The 21,172-nt window shown below is 36.5% G+C and overlaps 1 protein-coding gene across 1 annotated transcript in view; it reads right to left on the reverse strand.

The window, feature by feature from the left end:
* The window catches only part of Galnt13 (polypeptide N-acetylgalactosaminyltransferase 13), a 519,646-nt gene that overhangs the window by 281,132 nt on the left and 217,342 nt on the right, over positions 1-21,172 (reverse strand). Inside the window, exon 4 of the mRNA XM_004651848.2 lies at positions 10,264-10,432. Coding sequence (XP_004651905.1) covers positions 10,264-10,432 — 169 coding nt within the window. The remainder of the gene's footprint in view (positions 1-10,263; positions 10,433-21,172) is intronic.

Consider the following 21,172-nt stretch of genomic DNA (forward strand, 5'->3'; position numbering starts at 1 on the left):
AAATTAGAAGTCAAACAGCCAGTATCAAAATCCTGTCTTTGAGAGTTGTGCAATGTATGATAACAAATAAATATGGTAAATCATAATAGGTTGAGAAAATGGATTTTCTTAGAATTGTGGACAGTTTCAACTTGCTAGCTCAGGATAAGTAACCTGAGTTCTAAACAAAGCTGCTGAAATGATGTAGCCAACACTGTGACTGTGATGCTCATCGTTGCCAGCCCCTATGGGAAAAAGTAAAACTCTGAAGTCAGTGAAGAGAACTCCAAGCATCAGGTGTGTAGTGGTATTTCCTACTTCAGGGACAGGTAACAAAGGTTATTTCCACTCCTCAAATGAGCAACAGAGGACACTAAGTATCACCCTTTCATAGGGAATAGTAGGTTATCTGGTGCGTAAATGTTTAATGTCTTTGAACTTACAACCTGCATTGATAGTTTGGAGATACAATAGAATATATGTGGGAAGTACCATAACTTGGTTTTCTTAGTGTTTGATGATAGAAAAATAGGAAGCTTCCAGAAAGAAATTGGTAAGACTTGGGCAGGGAAATAACTCAGAAATCAGAGAAATGTATTACCAAGTATTATTTTGAGAAGTCTTGAGTTCACCAGGACACATGGACATAGTATAAAGGTAGCCAGACTCAAGTGTTCTCTATAGTGCACCATCCTACAGTACTATTGGTTGAGACAGAGTCATGACAGAAAGCTTTTATATGGTATATTTTCCAAAAGAAGAACTGACTGGGAAGATGAAATAAGTCTCTGGGAATCATTAGTCTACTACAAACTAAACAGAGAATTAGTTTCCAAAACTGTGTCTCTTCTCATTTAAATGATTAAATGGAGTAATGTCACATTGGAGAATAATATGGACAAGTCACTTTTATCAAAACCTATGTTGAATCATTTAATATCTGAAAATAGCCCCTTTTAACAGCTTAAAATGTCAGAAAACTGAAGTCATCTTCTCATTCAAAGCCTAACAAAAAACTGACAGCAAATCTAAAAGAAATTATGGATGCTACACAATTCTACTAGCTCAGCACAAATAAAAACATCTTCTCTTCTATCACTTACTATCATTGTAAAACTGGAATAATTCTACTTGTATTTTTAAAGATTAAACTGAGAATATTATAGTAACCTAGATTTATGAATGACACCCATACTTGACTAATAAATGGAAGATAGTAAGGACACCAGGTTTTAATTTTAATAAATTGTTTGTTCTTTCTTAGTTGTGGCTACATTGAACTGCTTTGATTTTTTTCTCTTATATTTTGCTGAGCACAATGCTGTAATTCCAAAAATTATGCTGATTCCAATTTCTGTTTTTTCTTATTCTTCTCCCAGCTAAACTGTCCTAATGTATAAAATATAAAAAGAAGATACAATTTGGATATGCTAAATCATGCCAATACAGACATGTACCTTCTTAAAGACGTCAGTACCTCTATGAAAATCTGCAAAATCTCTACCTTCATTGAAAAGTCAAAGTCAAGATTTTTTTCACACCCTCGACATAACATAAGAATGTATACCACACTATATTAATTTACAAATTCTATAAAAATTTTATTCTGTGTTCACCATGTAGCAGAAGCTCTTTTAAGAACTGGAACACAGCATGGGATAAAATCCAGGAAAAGTTCTCTATGCAGAGAATTTATTATCTAATAATGGAAACATAATAAACTCAGTTCAGAGTAGCAGTCATATAACGGAGAAAATTTCAGCTGAGGAAGTAGTTAGGAAGTGCCATGGGAAACTATAATGTTGTGCAGTGTATCCAAGTAAGAAGAGATGACAGTGAGGAATGAGGTCAGAGATAATGGAGCTGTCTATGTGTACATTTAAGGGAGAAGCACCTGGTCAGAGGGAAGAGAAAGCTTAGAAGTTTGAAAGTAAAAATGTATTCCATGAGTTCCATTCTGTACCTGGGTCTAGAGCAGTTATTGAAACTGGACTTAAAATTTAAAGAAATTTATATTCAATATGATCAATCTATTTAGCTGATAAAAGATGAGGAACCAGCTCTAAAGCAAAACAATAATAATAATAAACACAAGAAAATAAAATAACACACAATAATTTAATAGAATGATTCATGTTACATATGTATTTGGCATAACTATATTTCTATCTGTATGTATGTATGTATGTATGTATGTATGTATGTATGTATGTACGTACATATAAATAGATAGTGAGATAGAGAGATAGAGAGAGAGAGAGAGAGAGAGAGAGAGAGAGATAGATAGATAGATAGGGCTGGAGAGATGGCTTAGCGGTTAAGCGCTTGCCTGTGAAGCCTAAGGACCCCGGTTCGAGGCTCGGTTCCCCAGGTCCCACGTTAGCCAGATGCACAAGGGGGCGCACGCGTCTGGAGTTCGTTTGCAGAGGCTGGAGGCCCTGGCGCGCCCATTCTCTCTCTCCCTCTATCTGTCTTTCTCTCTGTGTCTGTCACTCTCAAATAAATAAATAAATAAAATTAAAAAAAAGATAGATAGATAGATAGATAGAGAAAGCGAGAGAGAGGGAGAAAAAAAAGAGACAGAGAAAAAGAGAGAGAGAGAGAGAGACAGAAGACATATATCTTGGACTAAACTGGCAGGTGTAGAGACACTGTAAAAGCAATGCATAAAATATGCTAAAAACATTTTTATGCTGATAATTTGTATTCAAAAGTGTGAACTTTATAACACATTTCATTGATATTAAATTAGCTTAGAATATGTAATGTAAATTTTAGTTTGATAGTATTTTCAAAACAGTTTGCACCAATTTTGCATACAAATACTAAAATATTAACTGTTAAAATTCAGAGTCCAAATACAATTTTTCTCATTCACAGGGCAATTTCTGTTCACAAAATATGCTGGCTTCAACAATATGACCTTGGAGAACCCTGTGAGAATAAAGATTATGGCATATAATGAAATTTTCGCAACATATGACAGTCTTTCCAATGTCAAGAAAACTACATCTTACTATCACAAATTATTTTACTGGGAAATAAAATTGTTCCACAGTAAGATAATATTGTAAGCTTGCCTATGAATAGCTTCACCTTTCCTGAAGACACTGACATGTGCACTGCAAACATCTGTATTCAACCCAAAAGGACGATTTTCATATAAAAGTCAAACATCCCATTCACACAGGATTTTTCTAACAATAGCAGAACTATGTGATTTCAGGACCTGAATAAATCTACAATAAGACAACACTGTTAGATGTTAAATTTAATATTTTATATGTTGAGTAATTATACATTTTCACTGCAGAGTAATTGATGAAGAACCAACTTTAGAAATATTAAAATCCCAAGATTATATGAAATTATATATCACACAATCATGTTAAGGCTACAGAGACAAACACAGCACTAATGTCATAAAGGAGAAACAAAAAATGAGACTATTAATTGGATTTCTGATCTCTTTTACAGATTTTTTCCATTGTTGACATTCCAGGATGCCTTTCAGTATATGTCTAAGCAAAAAGAGACTTAGCTGGGTATGGTGGTGCACACCTTTTAACCCAGCACATGGGAGGCAGAGGTAGGAGGATCACTGAGTTTGCAGTCAGCCTGAGACTTCATAGTGAATTCTTGTCAGTCTTGGATACAGTGAGAACCTAACTAAAAAAAAAAAAAAAAAAGAGAGAGAGAGAGTAATATTTTGTAAAATGTCATTATCATCCCTTATAGTACTCTAGTTATAGTTACACATTCTAGTTGAGCCTTTCTATCAAAAGATTTAAAGGCATTCTTTCTGTCTAAGCTATACCATCTTTATCTATTCCTAGACACTTAACCTTCTGCTTTCAATACTTTTCCTTTGTCTATTCAAAAATATTCAATTTTTTAAATAGCTATTTTTGTAATTCATTTTCTTGAGGTAGGGTCTCACTCTAGCCCAGGCTGACCTGGAATTCACTGTGTAGTCTCAGGATAGCCTCGAACTCATGGTGATCCACCTACCTCTGCCTCCTGAGTGCTGAAATTAAAGGCGTGAGCCACCACGCCCAGCTTGTAATTCATTTATAATTTCTTTTTTCTTTATTTTTGGCCATGCTGGAAATACAAACCAAAGCTTCATGCATGCAATGCCTTCTCTCTACTAAATCTGTATTCCCAATCACAAACCTATCATCCTAAAGTGATAAGAGTACTAGATTTAATGAGGATTACACAGAATATTTTTCAACACAAACAACATAGAAACAAAATATAGGAGGCATACCAAAATATTAGAATATGAGTAATTTTAGTACCATGAAAGTGCACAAATAAACCCAAAAGAAAACACATCACACAAAAACAAACTAAAATTTTTAAATGCCCCGACAATAATATGAGCAAAAATCTTCATGATATTGGGTTACCATAACTTTCCTGAATATAATGTCAGAAGAAGGGGCAATTAAAATAGATAGACTTGGCTGGGGAGATTGTTCCGTGGTTAAAGATACTTGCTTGCAAAACCTGCTGGCCTAGGTTCAATCCGCGAGTATCCTCACACACCCACATGCACAAAGTGGCTCATTTGTCTGGATTTTGTTTGCAGTGGCAAGATGCACTGTCATGTCCATACTCAAATATATAAATAAAAATTTAAAATATTGATTATATGAAAATGAAAGTGTGTTTTAAAAGATATAATCAGGGCTGGAGAGATGTCTTAGTGGCTTAGGCACTTCCCTACAAAGTCTAAGAACCCAGGTTCAATTCCCCAGCACCAAAGTAAGCCAGATGCACAAGGTGGCACATGCAACTGGAGATCATTTGCAGTGTCTGGAAGGCCCTGTTTTGCCCATTCTCTTGCTCTCTCTATCTGCCTCTTTCTCTCTCTCTCTCTCAAATAATTAAATGAAATATTTTTTTAAACATGAAAAGGGAGCATACATCCTGGGAAAACATTATTTGTGAAGTCTCCATCTGATAAATATGAATATGCAGAATGTATAAAGAACACATACAACTCAAGAGAATATAAATAATTCCAAATTAAAAATGGGATATTTTCAGTAGGAACTTGTCCAAGGAAAACACAAATGTGAATAAAGAAAATATATGATCTAACCATCACAGAAATTGAAATCAGAAGATGCTACCTCAGACTCACTAGGATGAAAAGGCTGGACATGGTAGACACACCTGTAATCTTAGGAATGGGGAGGCAGATGTAGGAAGAACAGGAGATGAAGGCCAGCTTGGCTACATCAAAAGTTTCAGAGAGCTACATAAGCTATATGAGACTCTGTTTCAAAAAAAATTTAAAAAGACAATTTTCAAGGAAAGTCAAATATTTTGAAAAGCATGAAAGTCAATGAAATTTTCTGCATAAAATATAAAGTAACAACACTATGAGAAACAGTATGGTATTCCACAGAAAACTGAAAATAGAATAATCATATGATGAAACAATTAATTTTCTGAGTACTCAACCAACAGTTAAATGAGGGTTCGAATATTTATACCTATGACTATGTTTATAGTAGTAGCATAATTCATAAGTACCCCAAACAGAAGCAAACAAATATCCATCTACTGAAGAATGGAAAAGCAGGGCTGGAGAGATGGCTTAGCGGTTGAGCGCTTGCCTGTGAAGCCTAAGGACCCCGGTTCGAGGCTCGGTTCCCCAGGTCCCACGTTAGCCAGATGCACAAGGGGGCGCACACGTCTGGAGTTCGTTTGCAGAGGCTGGAAGCCCTGGCGCGCCCATTCTCTCTCTCTCCCTCTATCTGTCTTTCTCTCTGTGTCTGTCACTCTCAAATAAATAAATAAATAAAATTATTAAAAAAATGTAAAAAAGAATGGAAAAGCAAAACGTGATATATATGTGTCTACATAATTTAATTTTATTCAGCTTTACAACTTTAAGACATTCTGGCATCTGGTACAATAATGGATGTAACCTGTGAACATAATGCAAAATAAAATAAGTTATAGAAAGATAACAATCATTTAAATTACATGTGACACTTAAAGTCAGAAAATACACAGATAGAAAGAAGAGTGGTGGTTTCCAGGAAGGTAAAATATGAGTTAAATTTAATATTTTACTTGCTTTCTTTTGAGATAATATGTCATATAGCCCATGCTGCTCTACTAACCATTATGTAGATAAGGTTTACCATGAATTCCTGATCTTGCTATCATATCCTCCCAAGTACTGGATATGTTTCACCATGCACAATATGCACCACTTAAAAATTTGATAGATTTTCAGTTTTTGCAGGATCATAAGAACTTGAATACTGGTTTTCAACAGGGTGAAAGAAGACATAAGGAAAAGTTTTGGGTAATGCAAAGCTCTTTCCTTCTGCTTTCTTAGGTTTATAGCAAAGTCCTTTTGACTAAACCAACCAAAGACATCTTAAGAAAAAAAAAAATTCCAGTTTTATTTTTTTGCTGTTAATAATTTAATGTTTTGATTCATGCAGGTATTCAAAAAAACGTGAAACTGTAATGACATATTTCAATATAACTTGACATGACTTCTAGCCATCTTGGTTATAACTGCAGTTTTGCCTGCTAGGTCACTCCTTCACACATTTTAAAATCTGTCAGACAAGCAAAGCCATTAAGAAACCAGGAGAACATTCTGTGCCACCCACTCAAGCCCAGACTGCTCTCTATCTTATGACGGGTGTTAATGGTTTCTGAGAAAGTCGAGGTATGATTTAGGTAATCACTGTTTCCTCATTTAGCTTTGCTTGTAACCTCTCATCCTGTCTTCAGGTATTGGGATCCACCAGGTTTGTAGCCATATAACAAGTGGCTCTGGCTCCCAGTCCCCAATAGTCTAGACTTACATAGCCTGGGATCTGTTCTGTTTTGCTTGCTTTTTTTTTTTTTTTTTTTTTTCCCCTTTAATACAACTTTTCAAATGTGGCATCTGCATCCCGTATACCAACCAGTACTGAGATTTTCTAGCACATCATTCTAACAAAAAGCGATGTTGTGAAGTGAGAAAACAGAGGACAGGGCTTGGGGTTACAGGGGTGGTAACCTGTGGTAATATTGAGGGAAACTAATTGAAGAGCAGTTACTCGGTGAAATTTAATTTATAGAATTATCTTGGCCTTGTCTTCATCTCCGCTGATAAGATTGTTTTTTGGGATTTTTTTCTTCCTTGTATGAGACAAGGGGTGCATTTATGAGCAAAATGTATTCCCTGTACCTTTAAGGTAGATGGGGGAAGAGAGAGAGCTTTTCATGTGCCTACCTTTTGTTATTTATATTCAGCTCAAAGTGATTTTTGTGATAATTTTCACTATTAGGACTATCAAACTCTGAGGCACCTTTACACGCATTACTAGTGAACCATGCATTTGTTTTATTTCCTTATGTGAAAGACACATATAGTCTAGATGGATTTTTATTCCAAAGATAATTCAGGGAAACAGTGTGACAGAGAAAGAAAGAGAGGGGTATTCTTATACACTCGGTATAATTTGGATAATGAAATTAATTTTACACGTGAACACATAAGTCAGAGTGCTATAGAAGTCATTATTATCTTCATGGGAAAAATTTTCATCAGTGTATGAAGTTGTAGCAATTCTCAAATTAAAAAGAAAAGATGTGGAACAGAGATCAGAAATCCAATTAATATTCTCATTTTCCATACTTCTTTGTGCAATCCTTGCTACATTTGTCATATTTTAATTTATGGAGAGACAACATATAAATTGACAGTTCCTTTTGATATTGGCTACATAATCTATACCCTAGTTTGTTTTTTGCATGATAAATAAACTCTTTATCCTTTGAGAGCATCTTGTTCACAATTTGCATGCAATAGCTCTTTTACCTCTAATAACACGAATCTGTTAGACTCATTTTTCTCTTTATCAGCTTGCAAGTTTGCATATGTAAGAAGGTATTTGGTCTAGAATATAAATAGCAGAAATAAATGTCCTATTTCCTCATGTTTTCCTGATGAATTATATTTAAGTATGTATTTAAATGCCAGCTACATTATAACATTCAAGGAACTCAATACACTCACTTGAGGTGCTATCAAATGTCTGACTACAAGTAAATACAAAGAATGTTAGCATTTTGTTTTAATTGTTAGCTTTTGTTTTAATTGTCTGTAGCTAGTTAATCAACATTCATCAAACAATTATTGTTAACTTCTCATTCCAAAAGAATTGCAATGAGTAAAGGGAGCTACAGACAGTTTTAAAAGTTCCTTTAAGCCAAAAGAGGAATTCAAGGGCATAAGAGATTGCCATAGAATAACAGAAATTTCACTAAGAACTGTAGGCAACTCTATTCCTCATCATTCTTCTAACTATAAATGTGTTCATAATATCCAGTTTTTAATAAATCTGTCCTTCTATTGTCCCAGTCAGAGCCAGTGGTAGGTAGCTTTTGTTCTCAAGGATTTGCTCATGGATGGTTGATTGCTTAGTTGGTTTAGTCAGTGAAAGGACATTTGAATTTATAAAATTAATGACTTACTGAGATGCTGCAGTGGGGCATAAGATTCTGTCTTTAAAAAAAGAAAAAAGACAGCTCCATGTGTAGGGAACTATTTTCACTTTAATTGAAAAACCTCTTTTCTTTTTTTTAATAATTAACTTTTTAATTTTTTTTTTTTTTATTTGAGAGCGACAGACACAGAGAGAAAGACAGAGGGAGAGAGAGAGAATGGGCGCGCCAGGGCTTCCAGCCTCTGCAAAGGAACTCCAGACGCGTGCGCCCCCTTGTGCATCTGGCTAACGTGGGACCTGGGGAACCGAGCCTCGAACCGGGGTCCTTAGGCTTCACAGGCAAGCGCTTAACCGCTCAACCATCTCTCCAGCCCGAAAAACCTCTTTTCAAAAATCAACCTATTGTCCCTCCTGTTGTTTTGCACATAGTGGAACAGAGTCTTGTACCCAGCCATCAGTGGTGGGAATAGTCACATTGCTTACTTCCGGATAAGCCTAACATAGCACGCAGCATATGCTGACCTTGGGCACTAAAATGTCATAAATCCATGGTTTTGCTCACTCTCAAATTGCTTGCAAAATATATAAAATGATAGATATATGTATTTTCCTTATATTTAATACTTGCAAGATCACTTTTCTGAATTTAATGAAAGCTCGCATACACATATATCAGTTTATTAAAATGCTTATAAGTTCCAGGGAAAAGGTGGTCAAAGTAAGGTATTTATTATCTTTTTCTGGGATTTTTCAGATTGAATGCACTCTCTCACCCTTTCTCTTGTTTCTTCTTTCACTCTCTTTAGTAACAAAATTCTAGAATTAAATACAAACCACGTATATCTAAAACAGAAATATTTATCACTATGCTCCTAATACATAAGCTATAAACTTACAAAATTACCCATAATTGAGAAACATTAAAATAAATCTCTAATGATGAGTCAACCCAATAGTATAGTCAATTTACAACATTCTGAATGAGAATTTATATATATATTGTATATTTTATAGAAAAATGTGATCTTTCAATATCACTTTTTATTCCATATTGCTTATTTATTTATTCAATTGAGAGCGACAGACAGAGTCCAATAGATGGATACAGAATGGGCATGCCAGGGCCTCTAGCCACTGCAAAGGACCTCCAGACATGTGCGCCCCTTGTATATTTGGCTAAAGTGGGTCCTGGGGAATTGAGCCTTAAACGGGGATCCTCAGGCTTGACAGGCAAGCGCTTAACTGCTAAGCCATCTCTCCAGCCCATTCCATATTACTTTTAAGTGGATATATTTTCCATTGTTGGAAACTAATTATAAATATTGGCACATATTTTTGGAACTCCTAACAAATATTTTTGTAGTTTTAGTGATTGAATCTTGGGTCTTGCACATAATAGGCAAGTGCTTTACCACTGAGTTATATTTTAGGCCCCAAAGCACATATTTAAAACAAAGTATACAGGCTATTATGCTGGATATAATGTTTTAAAACAAAGTATAAAGTACATTCTATAAAGACAAATGATTCATTAAACAACATATTTGTAAAATATTTGGCAAGATAAAGCAATGTGAAACAATCTCATGGAGAAAAAAAATCTCTAAGGTAATTATATACTGCAATATATTTCAAGTATCATACTTTGCCAGAAAACAAGTTTCTTGTGCCACAGCATATATAAGCAAAGTACATTCCCAACAAGTCACTGGTGTTAGAACCAGGTAGTTCTACCACTGACATAACCAGATCTGAAATTCTGAAATGTTTAAAAATACATGAGATTATATACCACATAAAAACTCACCCTTCTAATCTTACATCTGGTAAACTTCGATTAAGGGCAATCAAGTCACTGGCCATGAGGTTAAACTGATTGATTTTAAACAGCTCCTTCATTTTCTCTTGGTCATCTTTGGGAATCAGGACAGCCTTTCCCATTTCTCCTGGCCCTTCTTGGTTTCTTGAAATGACAGCTGTGGCACATACAGGGACAGACAGAAATGCAGACACACTGGTCAATGAATCCATGTTGTGGATTAAATACTTGTGGATCATTTATATTATGTCTTAATGATATAACTAAACTGGGCTGTTGTTTAAAAACCACATACTTCATAAAAGAAGCAACAGGTTTGAAGTTATTATCTCAATGCTACATATTATTATTTAGGTAAATTAAATTTATTTGCTCTAGCAATTCAGCACATAGAGGTCCAAATCATGAAAATTCTTATTCAAAGTTTGCAATATATTTATGAGAGATAGATGAAGTTGAGTCATAGGAAGTCCTAACTACACAAAATAAATGATAAGTTGTGAAAGTAAGCCAAGAAAAATTTATTTTCATATCCAATTAATTTTTTTGATATTTCAACATGCCTATTATCATCACATCTTTACAAAAGAGAAAGATTAACAATTCTTTCTCTCCATAGCAATTAAATTTCCTTGTCAACGTACTTTGAAATGTGTTAAAAGGAGTTTCATAGTGGTACCATATAATTCCAAATGTCAAGCTGGATAGGTACTCTCACCTGGAAATTCACAACAATTTTCAGGGCTTGACTATTCATTAACAGAACTCAGGATGTGATGTGTAGGCTAATGCTCTTGACATTTCTCCCAAGTTACTCCAACACTTGAAGTATTTTATTACTTTAAAATACACATCTCACTGTGTGCATGTATTCACACATCCTTTTATACATTAACACATAATAATGAAACAGGGTTCTACCTGACATTTATATACCATGAACTTGTTATTCACAATGACATTAAATGTGATCAGTGTGAAAGGAATGTGGATTTTTTCTTCAGTCTTCTAGTATTTTGATGTAATTTTGTTCTCAGCACATTAATCTCAATTAATTTAATTTCCACATAAATTAAAGGACAAATATTAGGATATAAATTATTCAAAAAATAAAAACAATATGGCTGAAATACCTTGTCAATTATAACATTTCTTACACAAAATATAAGAATATGTTAAAAAGTAGTATAGAATGAAATCTCTTACTTGACCTTCAACATTATAAAACAATAGCATTGATAATATAAATTAAACTAACCATGCAGTTGGATATTTTCTGTGAAAGATTATTCTTGTATTAGAATGTCATGGAAAAGAGAATAATCATCTTTAAGCACCTTTAAATTCAAGTACTAGCAAGTTGGCTTAATTGAAATAATCTCATTTACAGAAAACTAGCATCAACTGAGAAAATTTAAAATGTAAATAACCCAATATCTAGGTATTTAAAAAGTTGAGTATTTGGGGGTTAGAGAGATGTGTCAGGTGCTTGCCTGCAAAGCCTGACCCAGGTTTGATTCCCCAGTACTTCATAAACCAGACACATATGGTGGCTCACACATCTGGAGTTCCTTTGCAGTGGCTAGAGACCCTGGCATGTCTATTCTTTCTTTCTCTCTCTCTCTCTCTCTCTCTCTCTCTCTCTCTCTCTCTCTCTCTCTCTCTATATATATATATATATATATATATATATATATTTTTTTTTTTTTTTTAACTTGACAATTTGGAACTAAGTGTCCTTCAAAGGCCCATGTGGTAGTAAAGGCTTCCTTTCCATTATGGGCTTACTGAGAGGTAGTAGAAACTTCAGGTGGTGGAGACAGTTGTATTGTCAAAAGGAACTATGGTTTTCCAGTCTCTTCCTTTCTCTCATTCACTTCCAGCCATGAGCTAATTTGTTACACCACAATCCACGGTGCACTGTGGATCTCACCCACAGCAGCACGCCTGATTGGTCATAGACTTAAAGCTCCGCAACTAAGCCTAAATGAACGCTTTCCTTTTGTATGTTTGTTAGCTCATGTATTTGCTACAGAGATGCAAAACTGTATGGAATTAATCAAAAGAATGTTTACAAAGTTTATTCTTCATTTTAAGTAGCAAAATTAAAATTAAAAGTGAAAATTATCTAATCAGAAAATCTTTTCTCCAACTTAATAAATTAAAACTGTAGTAATAATAATTTATCTTATGAGTTTGTAAAGTTAGCACCCTTAAGACTAGGTGGAAAGTGTAGAGTTGGCTTTTTATGAGTTTATACAATTGGTAAGATGCTTGCATTGAGATATAATGCATCATTTAAATATACAAAAAGCTTTAATTAATTTAATTTAATCACAGAAAGCATTGAGTGAATTTCTAGTTTCTCCTGAGTCCTTCAGATTCTGAAGTAATAACATTATCAGCCTGCTCAATGTGGACTGTGTGTTACATTTTCCTGACTGTAACCTTTCTTTTTTTTTTTTATTTATTTGAGAGACAGAGTATAATCCAAAATGATAGTTTATTTACTTATTCACTTGAGGGAGGGAGGGAGGGAGAGAGAGAAAGAGAGACAGAGAGAGAGAGACAGAGAGAGAAAGAGAGGCAGATATATATAAAAAGAGTGAGAATAGGCATTCCAGTGTCTCTAACCACTGCAAATGAACTGCAAACTCATGTCACCTTGTGCATCTGGATTAAGTGGGTCCTGGGGAATCAAACCTGGAATAGGCTTTGCAGGCAAGCACCTTAACCACTAAACCATCTTTCCAGCCCTTGACTATAACTTTAATGTTCTTAAAATAAATAATTATTTTCTTGCCTGAGAGACAAAATATTGATTTCCATTTGAAACATCAAAGTCTAGTTTAGGAATGTAGGCTAAGTAGTTTAATAACTTTTAGAAATTGAGGAAGCAATGTAATGACAGGAAAACCTTTTATTCTTTTATCTCCTAGATATAATCTAACAAGATAATTAATATGAAACATGTTAACATTTTCTTTGTGTAAATATACCAGAACTTTCAGAAGGAAAGTAAAAAAAAAAAAAAAATTGGCTGAAAAGTATATATATATTTATATATTTTTTTTCTTCTATACTGAAGGGCACAATGTGGATATGTGGTAGAGAAAAGGGAATTTGAGTAAGGAATACTAACATGTTGGCAGTGACTAGGAAATTAATGAAAAATGACAGTTATTTTCGTAAGGTTGTCTGCACAGATCTGCTGCACTGGTGACTCCCAGTTACTGTTAAAAGAAATGTCCTTTTCCTCCTGGGACAGAGAGAGGGCACATTTGTACAGGTTAGGAAAAAATGGTGTCAGGTGATTATAGCTGAATTCTTTTTCTGACCTGTACCATGAGAAATGTATCTTCTAGAAGAAGAAAAGCTTTGTTTGTTTTTAAATACACACACATACACACATACACACACAAAATCATATGTATATCCCATATATATATATATATATATATATATATATATATATATATATGTATGTATACACACACATGTGCATCCTCTACATCACGCTTTAAGTAGGTACTAGGGAATCAAATCTGGGTCCTTTGGCTGTGTAGGCAAGTGCCTTAACCTCTAAGCAATCTCTCCAGCCCTCTCTTCAAATATTTTTTAAGTATTTTATTTATTTATTTGAGAAAAGCAGATAGAGAGAATTGTTCTTTTATTATTATTATCTTAATTTTTATTTTTTGGGTTTTCAAGGTAGGGTCTCACTCAAGCTCAGGCTGACCTGGAATTCACTATGTAGTCTCAGGGTGGCCTCAAACTTTCAGTGACCCTCCTACCTCTGCTTCCCAAGTTCTGGGATTAAAGTCATGTGACATTACACCCAGCAGAATTGTTCTTTTAATTATCATGAATTATGTGGTTTGTCTCTGGTATGTTACAAATTTAAATAGCAATTCTTATTTTTTCTCACCTATTGATTCCTTTCGTCTACATGGCTTAATAAGAAGACCACTCCAACATCTACAAAACACATTTTCCTCAGCCAAAAAAAAAAAACTAGTAATAATAAAAAAAACCTGTTATATTTGTGCTCCTGATTTCTACTGATGGACAACTCAGATACAGAAAGAAAGTACAACCATTCTAGTTTCTTTTATTTTTTTCATTTTAATTTATTTATTGGAGAGAGAGTGTGTGATAATGGGTACTCCAGGGCCTCTAGCCACTGCAAACAAACTCCACATGCATGCGCTGCCATGTGCACCTGGCTTACTTAGGACCTGGAGAATCGAACTTGGGTCCTTAGGCTTCACAGGCATGCACCTTAACTGCTAAACTATCTATGCAGCCTCCATTGTAGTTTCTTAGACTTTGATGTGAATATGGGATGGGATGTCTTGATTTGAAGCTTGTTTTGACTAGAGAAAGAAATTAGGATGTGATATTTTAAGTTATTTTCTTCAAATATGACAAAAATCATTAAAATTATAGCATATGTATGTATGTATATATATATGTATACATATAAAGGGACCAAGGTAGAATAATTTATAAATATCATCATTTTTTTAATATCAACTCTACTTTTAAGATTTAAAGAATATGCCTTTTAATCTTGTAATTCACTGACAGATGGATAAGTAATGTAAACAGGGAAATCGACCAATCTTCAATTAATCATTATGTATTAATTATATTATTTACTAATTTACATTGCATTATGAACTTTTTTTAAAAAAATTTTATTTATTTATTTATTTGAGAGCGACAGACACAGAGAGAAAGACAGATAGAGAAAGAGAGAGAGAATGGGCGCGCCAGGGCTTCCAGCCACTGCAAAGGAACTCCAGATGCGTGCGCCCCCTTGTGCATCTGGCTAACGTGGGACCTGGGGAACCGAGCCTCGAACCAGGGTCGTTAGGCTTCACAGGCAAGCGCTTAACCGCTAAGCCATCTCTCCAGCCCTATGAACTTTTTTTATTTACAGAATTACACTATGAATAATGATCATCTATTTAAATTAAATGGAAATAGACCAGCTTATTCCAAGGAATTGGTTGAAGAAAAATATGCCCACGAGATAGTGGAGACAGTTTAATTTTTAAACCATGGACTCTGGCTTATGGATCTCAGGGCCAGATCGGGGTAAAACCCCCACAGTGAGCAAGCAAGTAGTTGGCCAGGGGATTGTCCATAAAAATGCCGACCTTTACCAAGCATTTAGTAATCAAAAGAGCCAAAAGGTAAGACCCTATTGCTGAAGAATTTAACTGTCATCTCAGAATACTATGAGACAATGTGGGAACTGAGAGGGAAACAAAAAGTCCTCTCCTGGAAAACCCCCATGACACTGGGAAATGCTATTTGAGCCACTATATGATAATGGTCCCCAACACCATGAACAAGCAGGAGACTCAGCAAGCCAGACAATCCACCAGATGGAGAAGAATTACACATATATGCACCAATGGCACACAGCCTTTGTGGGTAACCAACTGCCATCTGATTGGACATGAGGCCCATTCAGTGGGAGAGAATTTAAAACAAGCACTGGGAATCCAGTCAGTACCCCATGGTCAAAATGATCTCAAACCCCAGAGAGAAGTCCCCAGTGTTCCCTGTAAAAATTGAGTGGATAGCCTCATCAAAATGTCTCTCAACCTTTGGTCAGAGAAACAAACTGTGGGGGGTTCCAGAGTAAGCAGTTAGCTTAACTATGCAGGGTCAGGAATGCTGTTAAAGGGGTGGGCTTAGGACATCACACACTCACCAGGCTTATCTTAGCTTGCCCCACCTGAACCAGTTATGGGATTTAGTGTTTGCCCAGTTCACCCAATTAGACCTCTCTCAAGTGTGCACCCTATCCAGGTATGGGTGAAATTCTCCTCTAAGCATAGGCCAATTGGCTGGGACACCAGGTGTAGGTGTGTCCAAGTAGGACAACACAAATCCTATATCCCCTTGGATCCACTGATACAGTGGGTCATTTTCTCCTCCCTCTCCAGAGCTGAAAGCAGTGTTTCTGGGTATTCAGATGGGGTAGGAAGACACACTTTATGTCCTTTTATTACTGTCTTCATTTTTGATCTTTCTTGGAAGCACATGTTTTTAAAATCCCTTCTCATGGTTATTTTTCTCCCTAAGATCTATGTTCAGTAACATGGGGTAGTTGGGTACACTTGGCCTATATGGGCTTTTGAGCTCCAGGTGGTGTACTTCTCTTCTCCCCACTTTATTTTCCCTTACCTCCCAGTTTTCTCCTTTCCCCACTCCTTTGAAAGATTTGAAGATAACGAGTAATTTTAAAAATCATTTTCATAAAACTGAAATTGCCAATTCTTTGGTTAGTTTACAGATATGAACTCATAGATTGGGATTCTAGAAAACACTCCACAACCCCAATTCTCTCCATTTACAAAACCACCACATTCTGTCCCTGGTCCCCATAACCTGATAAGCATACATGATGTAAAATGTGATACATTCTGTCCAACATTAAAAGACCCCATAGTATTTATCAATCCATAATATTCAAACATCCTCATGGTCCAAGGTCTCTTAACTGAGCCATAATACTTTCCCCAAAAAAGAAAAATAAAAAATAAAAAATAAAAAAAATCATGATAATGGACCAGAATAAAAAATTTATACTTCAAAAGATAGTATTGGGCATAGCAAAGAAATCTTCAACCAACACAACCTACATGGCAAACATCAAACTATATAGCTTCAAGTGTTGCAACTCTAACTAGTGACAAGTCTCCAATTCTGATAATTCTAACCAGTCTTTGGAATTCCAATTCTGCCCCTCCTGCTAGGCTGCTCACAGTCCCTGAAAACTTCATCCAGTGACAGCAGGTCTCCACAGCAGCCATCTGAGAGTCCTGACATCTTTATTGGGTCTCCACTGAAAACCATCCAAATGGTTCATCCACATGGCTCCATTCCGACTCCATGCAGGTAATCCAAGAAAGCTGCTTCACTCTGCCCATAGGCATTTCCACAAACCAAAACTGTGTTGCAAATTCAATGACCCTAAATTTCCTGCATTTGCTTTACCCCATAGTAGTTGGTGGGCTAACAATTTGTTAATCCAGGAGGTATATAAATCCAACTTTGAAGAGCATGACACTCTTTCAGCATTCATGCCCCTTCCAAAGAGTCTGCATTCTTCCTGTTGTCCTAATCTCAATGGTTGTAATCTCTCAAAAAATTGCAACTAAACATGCACCAGTTTGGATCCAGAGACTTCACTTTCTATGCCACATTCCTCAATTTACACCTGTCCATTTCTATATAAGGCAACCCTGTAAAAGTTTTCAGGATCCAGGCATAACAGTGAGCATCTCACACAAACTGCTTCTAGCTGAGCCCAGGAAAAGCTCTTTCTTCTCCTTATAAGCCAAACTTCACACTCCATAGTTCTTACTGCCTTTTTGTCTTTTAATTCTGACCAGAATTGATCAAGCTGTACTATATGCCTTGAAGTTGAGCAGGCATGGGTGCTCACGAAAGCCCATTCCTGTCACACAGGAATTCTTTAACCTACAACTTTCTTTTGAGGAATCCCTGTTAGCCTGGCAACATATTGTTGCAGTCAGTCTCATGTTATAGGCAGAAAACATCTGACCAAGAGCAAGTTCTGGAAGGAAACAGTTTATTTTGGCTTAAAGACTCAAGGGGAAGCTCCATGATGGCAAGGGAAAATGATGGAATGAGCAGAGGGTGGACATCAACTCCTGGCCAACAATAGATGGACAACAGCAGCAGGGGAATGTGCCAAACACTAGAAAGGGGAAGCTGGTTATGACAGCCATAAACCTGCCCTCAATAGTACACTGCCTCAAGGAAGTTCCAATTCACAAACTTTCACCAACTTGAGACCTAGCTTTCAGAACACATAAGTTTATGGGGGCACCTGAATCAAACCACCACATGGTTCTTTCACTTTCTTAGAATAATACTTAGCTTTAAACATCTTATAATACTTAACCCATATATATGTTGGGAATCTAAATGTAACAACCCCAAGTATGAGACCCTGGCACATTGAAAGATTTGAGTGGAAACAGAAACAAGGTTTCTCTCACCTTCTTCCCATCCAGGCCCTAGTCTCTTAGTCTTTTTCTTCTACTAAAGTATGAAAAGAGGCTTTATCTACAGTTTTATAACAGCCACAGAATAGTTTCCATAGAAGACTACTTTAAAGCAACAAAGACTAGAGTTGACTCTCCACACAGAGCATAGGCTAACTTTGTTGCAGCCCATGCTATATTCTTGGGGCTCTTTCACCTCCCCTAGAAATGACTTGCTCTTTTTCTAGAAGTGCCTCAGCCCATCTAGGACTCAGGAATGACTGAGAAAATATTTTTCAAATACATTCTGAGGTAACAAATATAGACCTGCTCACCAATTTACTTGCATATATAATTAAGGCAATATATTTATATAGGTATTTTGCGTATGCATGCAAATACAAATATCATAAATATATCTGAATATTCAGAAAATTCTACTTAAATTGTGTTTCACCCATATGTGAAAACTGTACTTGCACTAAAACTAGGCTACAGAAGAACATTTAGTGATATAGAAAATGTTTACATGGGACTTCGGGTTAAGATGGCAGCTTACGTGCCACACCAAAGCAGCCTAGGGGGGAAAAAGACCGAAAAAACTCAGCAAAATACACACTTTTACTAAAAAGTGAGGTGTATAGAAGAGATCCAGAGCCCACACAGACCGACAAAAGTGGCCACAACAGGTCAACTGGCAGCACACCAGAAAGCCGCCAGGCTCGGCTCAAGCCTCAGGAAAAGCCAGGTGTGGGGAGCTTCCACTCACACTGGAGCTCTCTACAACTCAAGAAACATGAAGGGAGAGTGGCAGTGAGCAACAGAGGAGCAGATCACAAGGTAGAAGAACACATAGAACAGTGAGAGAACTAGAACAGCTGTGGCTCTCTCCCCTCCCCCACCACCTGTGCCCAGCTCCAGCGAACAGAGCAGCAGTCCCAGGACCCAGCCACACCAACTTGAGCCGACAGCGGGACCCAAGCAGGAGCAGGGTCTGGCAGAAACATCAGCGGCCCCAGCACCAGCAGCAGCGGCACCAGCAGTGGCAGATCTAGTAGTGGCAACAGCAGCAGATACAGCAGAAGCAGCTTCAGAGGCAGCAGTCGCAGATCCAGCAGCAGCAGTGGAGGATCCAGAAGTTGCATCTAAAGCAGCAGCAGCAGCGGCAGCAGCAGCAGTGGACCCAGCAGAGGCGACAGACACAGCAGCGGCAGCTTTAGCAGCAGTGGTGACAGATCCAGCAGCAGCAGCTTCAGAAGCACCAGCGGCAGTTCCAGCAGCAGGGGTGCCAATCTGCAGGGCCACAGTTTCCAGGCTCAGTTTGTCCTGAAGGAAAAGCCACTGCCCAGCTCCAGAAATCAGAACAGCAGCCCAACGACCCAGCCAGCAACTTGACTGAGACCAAAATCATCCAAAAAGGAAACTGGGATTGCATCAGGGAAGGCTCTTACTTGGTCACAAGATGACTTGGATCCCACAACATACTAGAAATGTTAACGTCTTTGTTGATAGAGGATCTGGTTGTTATAATAACTACTCTTGCATAAATACTTGGTGCTGCTTTTAATTGAATGTGTACAGTGTTTAGTTCAATTTTGAATCTACTGTATTTTATCCCACTCAGCCTACTTGAATACTCCCATAGCAGGGAAACTCAACCCCTAGGAACACCTTTGTAGATACTCTGAGAGTCTTTAAATTCTTTTTTTTTTTTTTTAATTTATTTGAAAGCCTGCAAACGAAGTCCAGATGCATGCGCCCACTTGTGCATCTGGCTAACGTGGGTCCTGGGGAATCGAGCCTTGAACCAGGGTCTTAGGCTTCACAGGCAAGTGCTTAACTGCTAAGCCATCTCTCCAGCCCCCTCTGAGAGTCTTTAAAGTCACACCTAACACCTTAAGTTCCTACCCTGAAGATATATAACATCAAATCAATTGATACAGCTAAGAATACCCAGCTATCTAGAAAAGCCAAGCATTAACTTAATCCAAGATGCAAAAATATATACAATATAACAAAAGAAACACTAAAAAGCAAGACAATACAAATCCACCTAAAAGTATTAATGCACCAGAAATGAGCTCCAGGGAGAACGAGTTAGAGGAAATGCCTGAGAAAGATTTCAAAACAATGATTGTAAACATGTTCAAAGAAGTCAAAGACCAAATCAAAGGAATCAAAGAAGAAATCAGAGAGGAAATCAAAGGAATCAAAGAGGAAATCAAAGAAGATGCAGGACACCAATTTAATGAAATAAAGAAGGCAATACAAGACATAATTAAGGAAATAGAAATAATAAAGAAAAACCAGGCAGAATTACTAGCAATGTAGAACACAGCTAATGAAATAAAAAAACTCTGTAGAAAATCTCACCAGAAGAATGGATAAAGGACAGGACAGATTATCTAAACTGGAAGACCAGGTGGCAGATCTAATACAGTCCAACAAAGAGAAAGACAAACTTATAGAAAAGTATGAGTGGGAATTTCAAGATATTTGGGACATTATGAAAAGATTAAACATAAGAATTCAGGGCATGAGAAGCCTTAAGTAATTCTGATGGGGTTTCCTTTGAAAGTGGTGTGCTGTTTTTCCCTAGCTGCTTTTAGGATTTTCTCTTTGGTGTCAATGTTTAGAGTATTAATGATTATAAGTATTGGGGAGTTTCTCCTTTGGTCAAGTCGGTTAGGAGTTCTGTTTGCTTCTTGTATCTTGATAGGCCTTTCTTTTAAGAGACTGGGGAAATTTTCTTCAATTATTGTGTTAAATAAGTTCTCCATGCCTTTGTTCTGAAATTCTTCTCCTTCTGGTATTCTACTGATTCTAATATTAGGACGTTTAAGTGTATCCCACAATTCCCAAAT

This window comes from Jaculus jaculus, chromosome 4 (genome assembly GCF_020740685.1).
Source record: "Jaculus jaculus isolate mJacJac1 chromosome 4, mJacJac1.mat.Y.cur, whole genome shotgun sequence".
Classification (NCBI taxonomy): Eukaryota; Metazoa; Chordata; class Mammalia; order Rodentia; family Dipodidae; genus Jaculus; species Jaculus jaculus.